At 36.9% G+C, this 14,841-nt stretch overlaps 1 protein-coding gene across 3 annotated transcripts in view; it reads right to left on the reverse strand.

Moving 5' to 3' along the window:
• The window catches only part of PRKDC (protein kinase, DNA-activated, catalytic subunit), a 296,326-nt gene that overhangs the window by 60,321 nt on the left and 221,164 nt on the right, over nucleotides 1–14,841 (reverse strand). For all 3 annotated transcript variants that reach the window (XM_081070672.1, XM_081070673.1, XM_081070671.1), the window contains exons 63-68: nucleotides 14,568–14,773; nucleotides 12,314–12,452; nucleotides 10,900–11,088; nucleotides 10,196–10,420; nucleotides 9,437–9,545; nucleotides 7,759–7,870 (exon numbers count right to left, since the gene is read on the reverse strand). In XM_081070672.1, the coding sequence (XP_080926798.1) occupies nucleotides 7,759–7,870; nucleotides 9,437–9,545; nucleotides 10,196–10,420; nucleotides 10,900–11,088; nucleotides 12,314–12,452; nucleotides 14,568–14,773 (980 nt within the window). The remainder of the gene's footprint in view (nucleotides 1–7,758; nucleotides 7,871–9,436; nucleotides 9,546–10,195; nucleotides 10,421–10,899; nucleotides 11,089–12,313; nucleotides 12,453–14,567; nucleotides 14,774–14,841) is intronic.

The raw sequence follows: 14,841 nt of genomic DNA on the forward strand, positions 1-14,841 counted from the left end.
AGGGCTCTTCTTTATAAGATATAGACTGATAAACATGGAACAAGTGGGAAATTCATCATCTTGCAACCAATCATTGACAACACTGGTTTAAGCAAAGACTCAACAACAGATATGAAAATACAGAGAGCTAAGTCTTATGACAAGCAATATATATATGCACGTCTCAAAGCATCTCCCACACTGTTTATTAGTTGCAAAGGAAAAAAACAGAAATTTCCACTGGAGAGACCAGACAGTATTTTACTTAGACAATCAAAATTACTGTCACCAGTAAAAGGAAGATGGACACTGTGCTTCAAGATGTGATATCCTGAGAAGAATACTTCACTTAAGTAGTATTATGGCTACGGATGTATTATCTGAATCTAATAGTGAGGATATATAGACAAATCCAAACTATGGAACCATCCTCAAAAGTGTCAATGTCATGCAAGATGGCCGAGGAATTGTTCCAAATTAAAGGAGACTAAAAAGATGTATCAACTAAATGCAGTGTATAATTCTGGACTGGATCCTGTCTTAGAAGGGGAGAAAATACTTTAAAGAACATTAACGGGACAACTGACAAAACTGAAATTGGAACTGCAGATTAAAAATGAAAACAGTCAAGTTATTACTGTACTGTACATTGATAAATTAAGAGGTAAGGAGATGACATTTATGCAACTTATGCTCAAATAATTCAGAAAATAAATATGTATATGTGGAGAGAGATAATCAAAAAGCTAATGTGGCAGAACAGTGGGGAGACTCATGGAGGAATTACCTGAAGGTGCGCGCTGATTGCGAACAGGGGAGGAGGCAGGACAGCAAAGTGGAAGGGCGTCCCCCACCCACGGCGGAGCCGAGGCCAGACGGTGACCCGGCGGCTCCCAGGACGGAGTGGAGACTCGTGGAGGGTTTGCTCTGGGGTGCGCTACTTGGGCGAGCTGGGGAGGAGCGAGGAGGGTGAGAGGAAACGCGCCGTGCTCTCCTCACCACCTACGGTAGAGCCGCGGCCCTGCAGCGTGCTCACGGCAGCAGAGGCGGGCAGCACCCGGGGCTCTAGAATCCCACGGGAGCCCAGGGTCCAGGAGGTGGGCTCTTTCCCTGCGTGACACAGCTGATAGCTCCCGCCAGGGCGGGCAGCTTGTGGGCCCTAGGGCAGACAAAGAACTCAGACATCACACCTGGGCCCCTCCCACCGCTTTTCGAACCCCCCCCCCCCCCCCCCCCCCCCCCCCCGTCAGACTTAAACTGACCCCTGAACTGAGTAGTGTCAGATTACAGAGGCGGTGACCCAGCTGGCCTGGGAGAGAAAAGACCCCTCCATCCCCAGCCCCCACCCTGTCTGGCTGGCCTGGGGCGGGGCAAGGGCAATGGCAGAAGCACTCCCTGAGTTCAGCAGTAAGTGGCAGACGCAGCTCCCAGCTTAAGGACACATACTACATAAGATAACACAGCAAGAACAAAGAGCTCTAGGGGATCTTCCTAATACATCAAAGCAAACACAGAGAGTCAGTCAGAATGGGGAGACAAAGAAACATGTCCCAAATAAAAGAACGGAAGAAACCTCCACAACTGGAACAAATGAAGCAGAGATAACCAACCTTTCAGAGACAGAGTTCAGAACACTGGTGATAAGAATGTTTAAGGAGCTTAGAGAAGACATAAAGAAGGATATAGAAATCATAAAGAACAACCAGTTAGAACTAAGAAAGGATGTAGAAATCTAACGAACAACCAGCTAGAACTAAAGAACACAATTACCGAAATTAAGAACTCACTTGAAGGAATGACCAGCAGGTTAGATGAAGCAGAGGATCAAATCAGCGACTTAGAAGACAAGTTAGCAGAGATCACCCAAACAGAACAACAGAAAGAAAAATAATAAAAAACAATGAAGATGGGTTAAGAGACCTCTGGGATAACATCAAGCGCAACAACATGTGCATCATAAAAATACCAGAAAGCGAAGAGAGGAAGCAAGGGATTGAGAACATATTTGAGGTAATAATGTCCGAAAACTTCCCTAACCTGATCAAGGAAACCAACATACAAGCCCAGGAAGTGCAGAAAGTTCCAACGAGGATAAACCCAAACAGGTCCACACCAAGACACATTATAGTTAAAATGGCAAAGCTTAAAGACAAAGAGAGAATCTTAAAAGTAGCAAGAGAAAGACAGAAGGTTACATACAAGGTAATTTCCATAAGACTATCAAATGACTTTTCTACAGAAACATTGGAGGCCAGGAGGGAATGGCAGGAGATACTCAGAGTGATGGAACACAAAGGCCCACAACCTAGATTGCTTTATCCAGCAAGGCTATCATTTAAAGTTGATGGAGAAATAAAGAGCTTCCCAGAAAAGAACAAACTGAAGGAATTTATTACAACCAAGCCAGCATTGCAAGAAATACTAAAAGGACTTCTGTAAATAGAAGAAAGATGAAAACAATTTACTACAAATATTAAAATGGCAATAACTATGTACCTATCAATAATCACTTTAAATGTAAACGGATTAAATGCTCCAATCAAGAGACATAGGGTGGCTGAGTGGAAAAGGAAGGAAGACCCTTGTATATGCTGTACACAAGAGACTCACCTCAGATCAAAAGACACACAAAGGCTGAAAGCGAAAGGTTGGAGTAAGATATTTCATGCAAATGGAAGCGAAAAAAAAGCTGGAGTTGCAATACTTATATCTGACAAACTAGACTTTAAAATGAAGAACATATTAAAAGACAAAGATGGGCACTATATAATAATAAAGGGATCAATCTGACAAGAGGACATAACCCTAGTAAACATCTATGCACCTAACATAGGAGCACCTAAATATATAAAACAGGTACAGATGGACATAAAGACAGAGATCAACAGCAACACTATCATAGTGGGGGACTTCAACACACCTCTGACAACAAGGGACAGGTCCTCCAGACAGAAAATCAATATGGAAACAACAGCCTTAAATGATACTTTGGACCACTTGGATTTAATCGATATTTTCAGAGCATTTCACCCCAATGCTGCAGAATACACGTTCTTCTCAAGTGCACATGGAACATTTTCCAAGATAGATCATATGTTAGGACACAAAACAAGCCTTGATAAATTTAAGAAAATTGAAATCATACCAATTGTCTTCTCTGACCACAGTGCTATGAAATTAGAAATGAACTACAGAAAAAAAAAACCAGGAAGACACACCGATTCATGGAGGCTGAATAACATGTTACTAAATAATGAATGGGTCAAGCAGGAGATCAAAGAAGAAATCAAAATATATCTTGAGATAAATGAGAATGAGAACAGGACGACCCAAAATCTACGGGATGCTGCGAAAGCAGTCCTAAGAGGGAAGTTCATAGCACTGAAGGCCTACATAAAGAAACAAGAAACATCACTAATTGACAGTTTATCTTCACACTTAAGGGATCTGGAAAAAGAACAGCAAAATAAACCCACAGGGAGCACAAGGAAGGAGATAATAAGGATCAGAGCAGAAATAAATGAAATAGAAACCAGAAAAACAATACAAAAGATCAATGAATCCAAGAGTTGGTTCTTAGAGAAGATAAACAAAATTGACAAACCTTTAGCCAGACTCATTAAAAAAAGGAGAGAGGTGACCCAAATTAATAAAATCAGAAATGAAAGAGGAGAAGTGACAACAGACACCACAGAAATACAAAAAATTTTAAGAAATCATTATGAGCAACTATATGCCAACAAATTTTACAATCTGGAAGAAATGGACAATTTTCTAGAGGCGTACAACCTTCCAAGGCTAACTCAAGAAGAAACAGAAAGCCTGAACAGTCTGATTACCACCAGGGAAATTGAATCAGTAATCAATAATCTCCCAACAAACAAAAGCCCTGGACCAGATGGCTTTACAGGTGAATTTTTCAAAACGTTCAAAAAAGAATTATCACCTATTCTCCTCAAGCTCTTCCAAAAATCCAGAAAGAGGGAAGACTCCCAAATACTTTTTACGAATCCACTATCACCCTGTTCCCAAAAGCAGACAAAGACACCACAAAAAAAGAAAACTACAGGCCGATATCGCTAATGAACATAGATGCAAAACTCCTCAACAAAATATTAGCGAACAGAATTCAGCAATACATTAAAAAGATCATACACTATGATCAAGTGGGATTCATCCCTGGTATGCAAAGGTGGTTCAACATCCGCAAATCAATTAATGTGATACACCACATTAACAAAATGAAAAATAAAAACCACATGATCATATCAACAGATGCAGAAAAACCATTTGATGAAATACAGCAACCTTTTATGATAAAAACACTTAAGAAAGTGGGAATAGAGGGATCATATCTTAATATAATAAAGGCCATATATGACAAACCGACAGCTAACATCATGCTGAATGGGGAAAAGCTAAAATCATTCCCCTTAAGATCAGGAACAAGGCAAGGTTGCCCACTTTCTCCACTTCTATTCAACATAGTGCTAGAAGTTCTAGCCACAGCAATCAGACAAGAGAAAGAAATAAAAGGCATCCAAATTGGAAAGGAGGAAGTAAAATTATCATTATATGCAGATGATATGATAGTATATACAGAGAACCCTAAAGACTCCACTGAGAAACTATTAGAACTGATAGATGAATTTAGTAAAGCAGCAGGATATAAAATTAATATTCGGAAATCAGTTGCATTTGTATATACCAATGATAAACTATCAGAAGGAGAAATTAAAAAAAACAATTCCATTTACAATTGCTCCAAAGACTATAAAATATCTGGAAATAAATCTAACCAAAGATGTAAAAGATCTGTACTCAGAAAATTATAAGACACTGAAGAAAAAAATGAAAGAAGACATAAATAGATGGAAACACATTCCATATTCATGGATAGGTAGAATTAATATAGTTAAAATGTCCATACTGGCTATATATTCCAATATACATATTCAACGCAATTCCTATGAAACTACCAACGACGATTTTCACAGTAATAGGACATATAATCCTAAAATTTATATGGGACCATAAAAGACCCCGGATAGCCTCAGCAATCTTGAGAAATAAGAACAAAGTGGGAGGTATTACGATACGTGACTTCAAACTATACTACAAGGCTATAGTAATCAAAACAGCATGGTATTGGCATAAAAATAGACACATAGATCAATGGAACAGAATAGAGAGTCCATAAATAAATCCATGCCTATATGCCCATCTAATCTACGACAATGGAAGCAAGAATGTACGATGGGGTAAAGACAGTCTGCTAAATAAGTGGTGCTGGGAAACCTGGACAGACACATGCAATTAAATAAAGCTGGACCACCTCCTTACACCATATACAAAAATAAATTCAAAATGGCTTAAAGACTTATAATGTAAGATCTGAAACCATAAAATATCTAGAAGAAAATATAGGAAGAAACTTCATGGACATTACCTGGAGTAAGATTTTCACTGATATATCCCCTTGCGCGAGGGAAGTAAGAGAAAAAATAAATAGGTGGGATTACATCAAACTAAAAAGTGTTTTCACAGGAAAGGAAACCATCAAGAAAACAAACAGGGATCCTACTGAATGGGAAAAGATATTTGCCAATGATACACCTGATAAGGGATTAATATCACAAATCTATAAAAAACTTACTCAAGTGAACTCCAAAAAAACAAACAACCCAATTAAAAAATGGGCAGAGGACTTGAGGAGACATTTCTCTAAAAAGGACATACAGAAAGCAAGAAGACATATGAAGAAATGCTCAACCTCACTAACCATCAGAGAAATGCAAATAAAAACCACAATGAGATACCACCTCACTCCAGTCAAAATGGCTATCATCAATAAATCAACAAACAACAAATGCTGGCGCGGATGTGGAGAAAAGGGAAAGCTAGTGCACTGTTGGTGGGATTGCAGATTAGTGCAGCCACTATGGAAAACAGTATGGAGTTATCTCAGGAATCTGAAAATGGAACTACCCTATGATCCAGTAATTCCACTCCTAGGCATCTACCCGGAGAAATCCAAAACTCCAATTCAAAAATCTGTATGCACTCCTATGTTTATTGCAGAACTTTACACAATAGCCAAGATGTGGAAGCAACCGAAATGCCCATTGGTAGATGACTGGATTAAGAAGCTGTGGTACATTTATACAACGGAGTATTACGCAGCCATAAAGAAGAAAGAAATCTTATTATTTGCATCAACATGGATGGATCTAGAGAACACTATGTTAAGTGAAATAAGTCAGAAAGAGAAAGACAAATACCATATGATCTCACTTATATGCAGAATCTAAAGAAAAGAATAAGTGAATGAAGTAATCAGAAACAGTTTTGGGGACAAAAAGGAAAAAAAACGAGAGTTGTTAGATGGGCGGGGGCGGGAGGGGGTGGAGATAAGGGGAAATGTGAAGAGATTAGGAAGCAGCTGGTGACCACAAGATGGCCTTAGTGTTTTTGAAAGTTAATTTGAGGAACGTATTCAATAATGTTGTAAAGATTTTGTTGGGTATCCGATGGACATGTGTCCTATTTGGGAGACCATGTCAGGGATACAGTGGATGCCTGGTCATGGCATTGTACACCAGAAGCTAAAGAATAATGAATGCCAACTATTATTTTATATATATAATGTGATTGCTCGGTGTGAGGTTGGAGGGATAGTGGATGAGGTTTGGGGGGTTCACAGTGTGAGGGATATAAATGATGAACGTCTAAGTATTACCTTGTCTTGTACACCTGAAACTAATAAATTAAAATAAAAAACAAAACAAAACAAAAAACAGTAACAAAGTCATAGATACAGAGAACATTTTGATGGTTGCCAGATTAGGGGTGGGGGGGTTGGAGGTGTGTGAAAAAGGGGCAGGGATTAAGAAGTACAAATTGGTTGTAAGAAAGTAGTCATGGGCATGTGGGTTATAGCATAAGGAATATAGTCAATAATATTGCAATAACTACGGATGGTGTCAGGTGGGTACTAGATTTATTGGGATGAGAGATGGGAAGGGGGTTGGGGGCAGGGTGAAAAAGGTGAAGGGATTAAGTACAAATTGGTAGTTACAAAACAGTCATGGGGATGTACAGCACAGGGAATAGTTAATAATATGGTAATAACTATATATAGTGCCAGGTGGGTACTAGGCTAGTCAGGGGGATCACTTCTTAAATTATACAAATGTCTAAGCACTATGCTGTACACCTGAAACTAATATAAAATAACATTGAATGGCAACTGTAATTGAAAAATTAAAAGGGGAGGGTGAAAGGTGAAGGGAAATAAGAGGTTCAAATTTCCACATCTAAAACAAATAAATCATGGGGATGTAATGTACAGCATAGGGAATATAGTCAATAAGATTGTGATAGCATGGTACAGTGTCAGAAGGTTGCTGGACTTATCATGGTGATCACTTCTTTAGGGATGTAAATGTTGAATAACTATTTGTACGCCTGAAACTAATATAATATGTTAACTATATTTTAATAAAAATCTTTTTTTAAAAGAAAAAAAAAGCTAATGTGGCAATATGTTAAAAAACAGTGAATCTGGGTAAAAGGTACACAGGAGACAAAGTGAGGACAAAGGACACATTGTTAACATGGAGATTATTGTTAGAACAACTTAACTCAGAAATTGTCAAGATGAGAGATAGCTAAATCAGACTTAAACGCCACATTTTTCTAAACCACAGTTTCAGAGAAAAATCATTCTGGCAATTTCGGAAATTAATCCATATTCAACTCAAAAGGATCACATCTTACCGATTTGTGATTATGTCATCCCAGATGTTCATTGGGTCCATTTTAGCATCCGGATATCTGTTTGTCCAGGTTTTCAGAAGTTGCTTAAGGAGAACTTGAGAAGATAAATTACCTAAAAATAATATTAGAGGCTGACTATATGCACAACTCAATGACAAGACCAACTTAGGAGGGCTTCATTAGTAAACAGAAATTTAATTCAAATTTCTTGTCCAAATTAAAAAACTTCCTCTGTTCTTTTACAACAGGAACACAAAGCTACGATATTAAATGTAATAAGTATATTCTGACATTAAAACTCAGTTTCTTAAGGACATAAAGTAAATACGGGAAAATAAACATACAACTTTTACATTTAGTAAATATTCACTTTATGTACAATTCGGAAATCAAAAAAGCACTGAAAACTGAAAAGGGTTTCCTGGGGTTGCAGCCAATTTTCTTGGCAAAATCTGACTTGAATGGGCCTAGGGCACAGTCTCTGTTTGTGCCATTCATATGAGTATTCACCACTTAAGCTAGAGATACATTCATTGTATTTAATTATGGAATACTGCCCCAGGCCCTGGTGTGTGCACTAGGTTACATCACCATTATCATCATCATAATATCCAAAACTATCTGACCACAAGGATTTTATAATAATAATTCCCATGAAATTTAAATTTCACATTGCTAATGTTTAAAGCTATAGTTTTCTCTTTCTGCTTGTGGAAAGCAGTGGTTAAGAACAGAAGCTTAAATCACAGTTCTAGGTGCAAAATCTGGATCTTTCACTTAGTAGTGTGGGAAAAATATTTATTCTCCAAGCCTCTATAAAATGAGGAGAAAGAATCTACATCTCATAAGGCTGTTATAAAAACTAGGTAATATAGAAAAAAGAGATTTACATAGCTCCTGGAAGATAGAGCATTTAATGAATGATAGATCATTAACATAATGTGTACTCGAAAAATAATTCACCAAATTTAAAATGGAGAACAATTAGATATGAAAACCAACTTTCATTAGCACTCTGAAAAGTATCTTTCATATTGTGTTTTCATTATTTGGGACAAAAATTAAAATTCAGATTTATAACTACGATTCGTTACTGTTACCAAGATGTACTCTCCCTTTGACTTTGGGTGGTTCCTTATAAGCACCAGGATAAAATCCACTCCTTGGTTGCAGAAAGACTTTCATAATCTAAGCACTATGGCCTGCAGCCTCACCACCCCTCAGGCCAGGACTTTCGACACCTTAGGGGATGCTGCAGCTTTCAGTCAGGCAGGCACTCTGCAAGCCCCTTTCCCTAGTACACACTCAACTCAGGCCCATCCTCCAGGAGCTTTGTGCACCCCTCTGTCCAGGGCAGGTTCTATCATGTGTTTCATGTGGGATCCTGTGCATGCTTCTGCTTAAGCAAGTATCAGATTGTGTTGGAATTAGCCCACTATTTTGAAAGCTTCTTCAAGCTGGGCAATATGTCTTATTTGGCTTTGCAACCCCAATGCTTAGAATAGTACTCGACCATTCACATTTATTTCAATAATCTCAAAATACGTATTTGTAGAATGAACTCAAGGCAGTTTCTAACCCATACATTAAGAAACACATACTTTCACTAAGCAAAAAAAGATGCTGAAACTCTTCTATAAATATATATATATATAAAATGGTAGGTTAAAAAAGTTACCTTGTTTACTTATAAAGCTGATGAACTCCTGAATTTCTATTAAAGTTTGTACAGACTGCAATTTGGTGAGTCTACTTCTGTGTAAAAGCACATCAATACTAGAATAGTTCTAGAAAAAAGGTATTTAGCATTGTTTATAAATCAACTTACTAATTTAAATTTTAATACAGTTTTCTAAAAGGTGAAATACAACAACCATACAAACACATCAGTTACACAATGTGGCTCAGAATGATTAATAATTAGGTCATAGAAGCAATTAATAAATGGTTTATGTTTTTAAAATAATTTAGGTTTTCAACTGCATTTTAGTTCATCAAAATCAATAAAATCAATACAAATGGGCTATCATTGCCTTTATTTGCCAACACTTTAAAAAAAAAAATCACAACATCCTATAATGTAAATTGCAAAGTATAGAAGCCAATTCTTCTATAAACATTCTTTTGAGTGTACTGATCAACTTCCAAAAAGTTTAAAAATAATGAAGGACAATAAATGAGTATGCTTCTATGATCAACATATGCCAATAATAAATGTTAATATATTCTATACAACACATTGATGTGAGAAAAAAAGCATTAAGATAAAAAACAGTAAAGAGAGATATCAGAAGACACTGGAAAAAACAGAATGAAGGAAATGGGTGGTATCAAATAACAAATGAAACTTTCTCCTGTTGACTTTTTTACTCATGAGTTTACTGACTCTAAAAATATCACAGAAATGGTACATTTCAGATTGGTATATCTGTATTACCTGTATAAAAATCTGAATGCAATTTTCGATATAATATTTGGCTCTCTCAACATCATTTTGTAAGATGTAAAGAAGGCTCAATTCCTGACTATAATGAAGCTCTATAATATCCTTCTGGAGCTCCTTGTTCACAGCCTCATCAATAAATGTTAGAAGGGACTGGTCATCCTCTCCTTGAAGCAGTAACTTCAGCTTGCTGCGGATCATATAAGGTAGATAGGTCTCCTAGGGAATATAAGAATATACTTGTAATTTCAGAAAGCCAGTTTTACTATGCCTAATTATTTTATTACTACCGTGTTTCCCGAAATGAGACGTAGCTGGACCATATGCTCTAATGCGTCTTTTGGAGCAAAAATTAATATAAGACCTGGTACCACGCCACGTCACACCACGCCACGCCACACACACCACGTCATATGACACCCGGTCTTACAAGGAGAGCAGCCTTGGTCAGGAATTTGTGTGACCCTGTGAGTGGGGAAGCTGTCCAGCATGCCATTTATTTTGAAAGGGTTAGATAAAAGTGGTAAGAGATTTAACAAAACTATGGAGTTTGTGAGGAGAGTCAGGTTACATAAGCATCCGAATACTTCAGAACTACTACCTCATTTTTGAAAAGTTTTATTACAACTTCATTAATTAGAAAATACCTGACTATCTAAAATATTTATTTCAGGGTCCTCAAAAATAATTCTACCCACCTGATAAAATGGTTTACTCCACATTTTATTTAGGTCTGGAGGGTTGTTACTGTCAACACTGACTATAGAACAATATGCCAGTGATTTCCACTCAGCAAGTTGGTTATAACAGTCAAGGGATGCAAGTCCCCAAAAATCTTTCTCGGCTTTTGTGGGCGCACCATCCACCCACACTTGTTTATTGAGAGCCTGGCAAAGAAAAGTTCCTAAGATTATTTTACAAAGTTGGAAAGAATACAAATGAAATATATCTGAAATAATGTAGGTAGTATAGTATTCATACTAAGGACAAACATTTTTAGGTTTATGACAAGAGGAGAGAGAAAGGAAAATAGAATTAACACTGAATGGAAAAAAAACGAAAAGAATATTATAGTAACAAATAAATATAAAAACCCTAACCAAGTTTCCTCCTGGTTCTCCTACTGAGAAACTCACCAATGAAAGCCAGTTAACAAAATGAAGACTTTAAATGACACATAATTTGATTTAAATCGATACTATGGGTTATGTACTACTTAAAAAGTTCTTAGAATGAAAATTAGAAAATAGGACATTTACAGAAAATTGCAGAGAATTTTACAACCTGAATTGCAACTACTTGCTATACATTTACACTTGGATAGCTACTGACAACTCAAAACACAAAATGTACAAAATTGAATTTATAGTTACCTTCTTCAAAGCAATTTTTGCATACCTCTTTATAAAGTTTTTACTTATTAAAGGAAAACAATCTACTCAAATAGAAATTATATAATACTAGCAAATACTGATATTACCTTACAGTTTTATAGTACTTGGTAATTTATGAAATGCTTCCTTTTATTAAATGATGTTTTCTTGGGCTGGCCCGGTGGCTTAGGCGGTTGGAGCTCCGTGCTCCTAACTCCGAAGGCTGCCGGTTCGATTCCCACATGGGCCAGTGGGCTCTCAACCACAAGTTTGCTAGTTTGACTCAAGTCCCGCAAGGGATGGTGGGCTGTGCCCCCTGCAACTGGCAACTAGATCTGGAGCTGAGCTGCGCCCTCCACAACTAAGACTGAAAGTGCAACAACTTGAAGCTGAATGGCACCCTCCGGAACTAAGATTGAAAGGACAACAACTTGACTTGGAAAAAAGTCCTGGAAGTACACACTGTTCCCCAATAACATCCCCCAATAAAGCCCTGTTCCCCTTCCCCAATAAAATCTTAAAAAAAAAAAAATGATGTTTTCTTAAAAAGAGTAAGAGATACAATAATAATTATTTCAAATTTTGGTTATTATGAAACCAGAAACCATTCTCTGCTATTTGTGTAAAATCTAAGGAATAAAGATGAAACATTATGAAGCTCTAAATTTTAAAGCTAAGTATTTCCATCCAGAGAACAAAACTGTTTAAGCAACTGACATTTGCTAGAGATCAATTTTACCTCATTATACTGCTTAGCAGCTTCAGAATAATCACCTCTGGCTTCTTCTAATAATGCATTCTGAGTGAATTGCTTTGTTCCTATCTCACTGCTAAAAATGCCACGGAGGACATCATATTCTCCAATTGATCTATATAATCTATAAAACAAACCAAAGGGAAAAAAAAGTCCAAATTAACGAACACCCAATATTTTAAAAATATTTATTATAATGAAATAATATTTAATCAAGATATCTCACATTATTTAACTAAAAGATATAGTGGGTTTTTTTTAAATAAAAATACAAAATCTTAACAATTTTGAAATTACCATTAGATTTTACTACTTTAGTCATACAGCAGGCAGAAATTAGTCTAAGGTGCATTTAAAGTGTACCTGAAATTACAGGTTCACAATGTATAAATTTTGTCATTAAATAAAATTCTTCCATGTTAATGGTACCATTACAGTAACATTGCACACATCTGTGGGTGACCTATTTGGAATCCTTGTCTGGCTCTAAAATTTGGAAGGTAGTCAAGAACCCAGAAGTGAGGAAAAATTAATCCAGTACTTAACTTATGCCATGTTTTAATCTTTGTTCTATGGACAATCTCGATTCTATTGACAAGTAATTTTCTTACAGCCTTAGTATTTGCTAGAGCATTCTTTCATCTTTTCACATTGACACAAATCTGCTTGACCCCATCAATCAAGCTTCCTCCTTTAGAATATTCTAAAGTAAGTGTTTAATGAGTTTGGTTCCTATTCATTGTAAAATTTTTTCCTTTTAAGTCTTAGCACAAATGTCATCTCTTCCTGAACCTGTAGTCACCTGACCAGCCAGAAGAGAATTGCTTCTTCTTTGGTTTTTCTGCAGTTTGGTCCCTTCCCAGATATGGAATCTCATGTATTTATATCAAAAGAACCACATCAGCTCTCTCTCAGAGCCTACTGTTCCAAATTTGGATAAAAATCTAACACATATGGCTCTTTTATTGCCCCAACACATTGAGGGTTAAAGGAAACAAATTAGAGGCAGAGGTGGGGAAGTAGGTTGTAGAATAACAGCTCACAGCCCAAGAGCCCAAGGGAAGATAGCTACAAACATTTTTTAGGAACTCAGAATAGAAACCAGCTTCGCACCCACCCTATACTGGCCCAAATTCCCTGGAATACGTATATTACAACGTGGGGAAAACAATGACTGTGACATCAAGAAAAGGGTAAATTATGTTCTCAAAACTGAAATTTTGCAAAAATAATATATACAAAAGTATGAGAAAGTATTAAAGTTTGAAAACAATGTTTAAAGTTTAGGGCTTAAAAGTGTGTGCTTACTTACTGTTCACATACATCTGAAACAATAAGATGTAAAAGCCAAGAGGCACTTTCTGAACTGCCCTAAAATTTATCTTGCTTCTACTTCATATCATGGTTAGTCATGCATATAAGTAAATACATTTCCTTCTGGTTGGCTAAGTTTTGTGAGTCTGTGAGAAATGTCTAACTCATATTTTAATTCTTCTCAGCACCTGTCACAATGCCTTACTCACTCATATTGCTCAATTAAGAAAGAAAGATACAAATTACTATAAAACAGAGAAAAGTGCAATGATTCCTGACCCTTTTACTTTTATCCCCTAGAATCTGAAGATCTAAAAATCAGCACTATAAAGTAGGTTAAATGAAATTTCAACCGAATTACATTTCAGACCAGCTACTGGCTTTAGCCAACCGAATCTAATAGGCTTCTCAGAACCAGGTACTGGCTTTCTTATGATAAAACCACAGGTAAGGGAAGAAGCGGATATAATGCAAAATGGCATAACTATAAAACAGAATTTGTTTTTCCCTAATAAATACAGTAATTGGACTAAATTGTTCCTAAAAGTTTGAATCCTGTTGAAAATAAATTTCCTCTATTCAGTTTAGCAAACCAGCAAAAACATACAAAATACGAGGAACTGTAAGTTACAGCCACACTAACAGGAAACTAAACTTAGTGGCTAATACCCTTTGCCCAAAAAGATTGTATATTGAAAAAAATTAAGGGGTGTTAAGAAATCTCTTTCCTTGTCAAGACATTCCGTGTCATGGCAACTACTCTTGACTCATGGAATGGTACACAACCTGAAAGGTTTTTCAAAAAATTTTGTAAGTGTTATTATCAACTTTATTTGTTCATTTTCTGCCAAAATAAAGCCAAGATTTTTCTGTTACTTTGGTGAAATTCTACTTTCTCCCAACAGTATGTGATGATAGAGCTTACTTAGCAAGTTCCATCCATCTGAGGACATCAGGAGGGAGGCAGGGTCTCCCCCTAACTCGTTTGGCAGGTGGTTCTTTAGGCATCAGGTGGAGCAGGGCCTCCTCAAGAAGGTGGATACCTATGGGCTGCTGCAGACTGGCCAGACAGCCAGCACTGACAGAGGCTGGATCCAGGCTCAGCAAGTCTGTGTGCTGGCAACTGATTTCCTGTGAAACCATAAACACACGTAGCTATTTAGCCTCTGATACTCTGACCATATCTTTACAAGTGAATA

This window comes from Rhinolophus hipposideros (genome assembly GCF_964194185.1).
Source record: "Rhinolophus hipposideros genome assembly, chromosome: 13".
NCBI classification, from domain to species: domain Eukaryota; kingdom Metazoa; phylum Chordata; class Mammalia; order Chiroptera; family Rhinolophidae; genus Rhinolophus; species Rhinolophus hipposideros.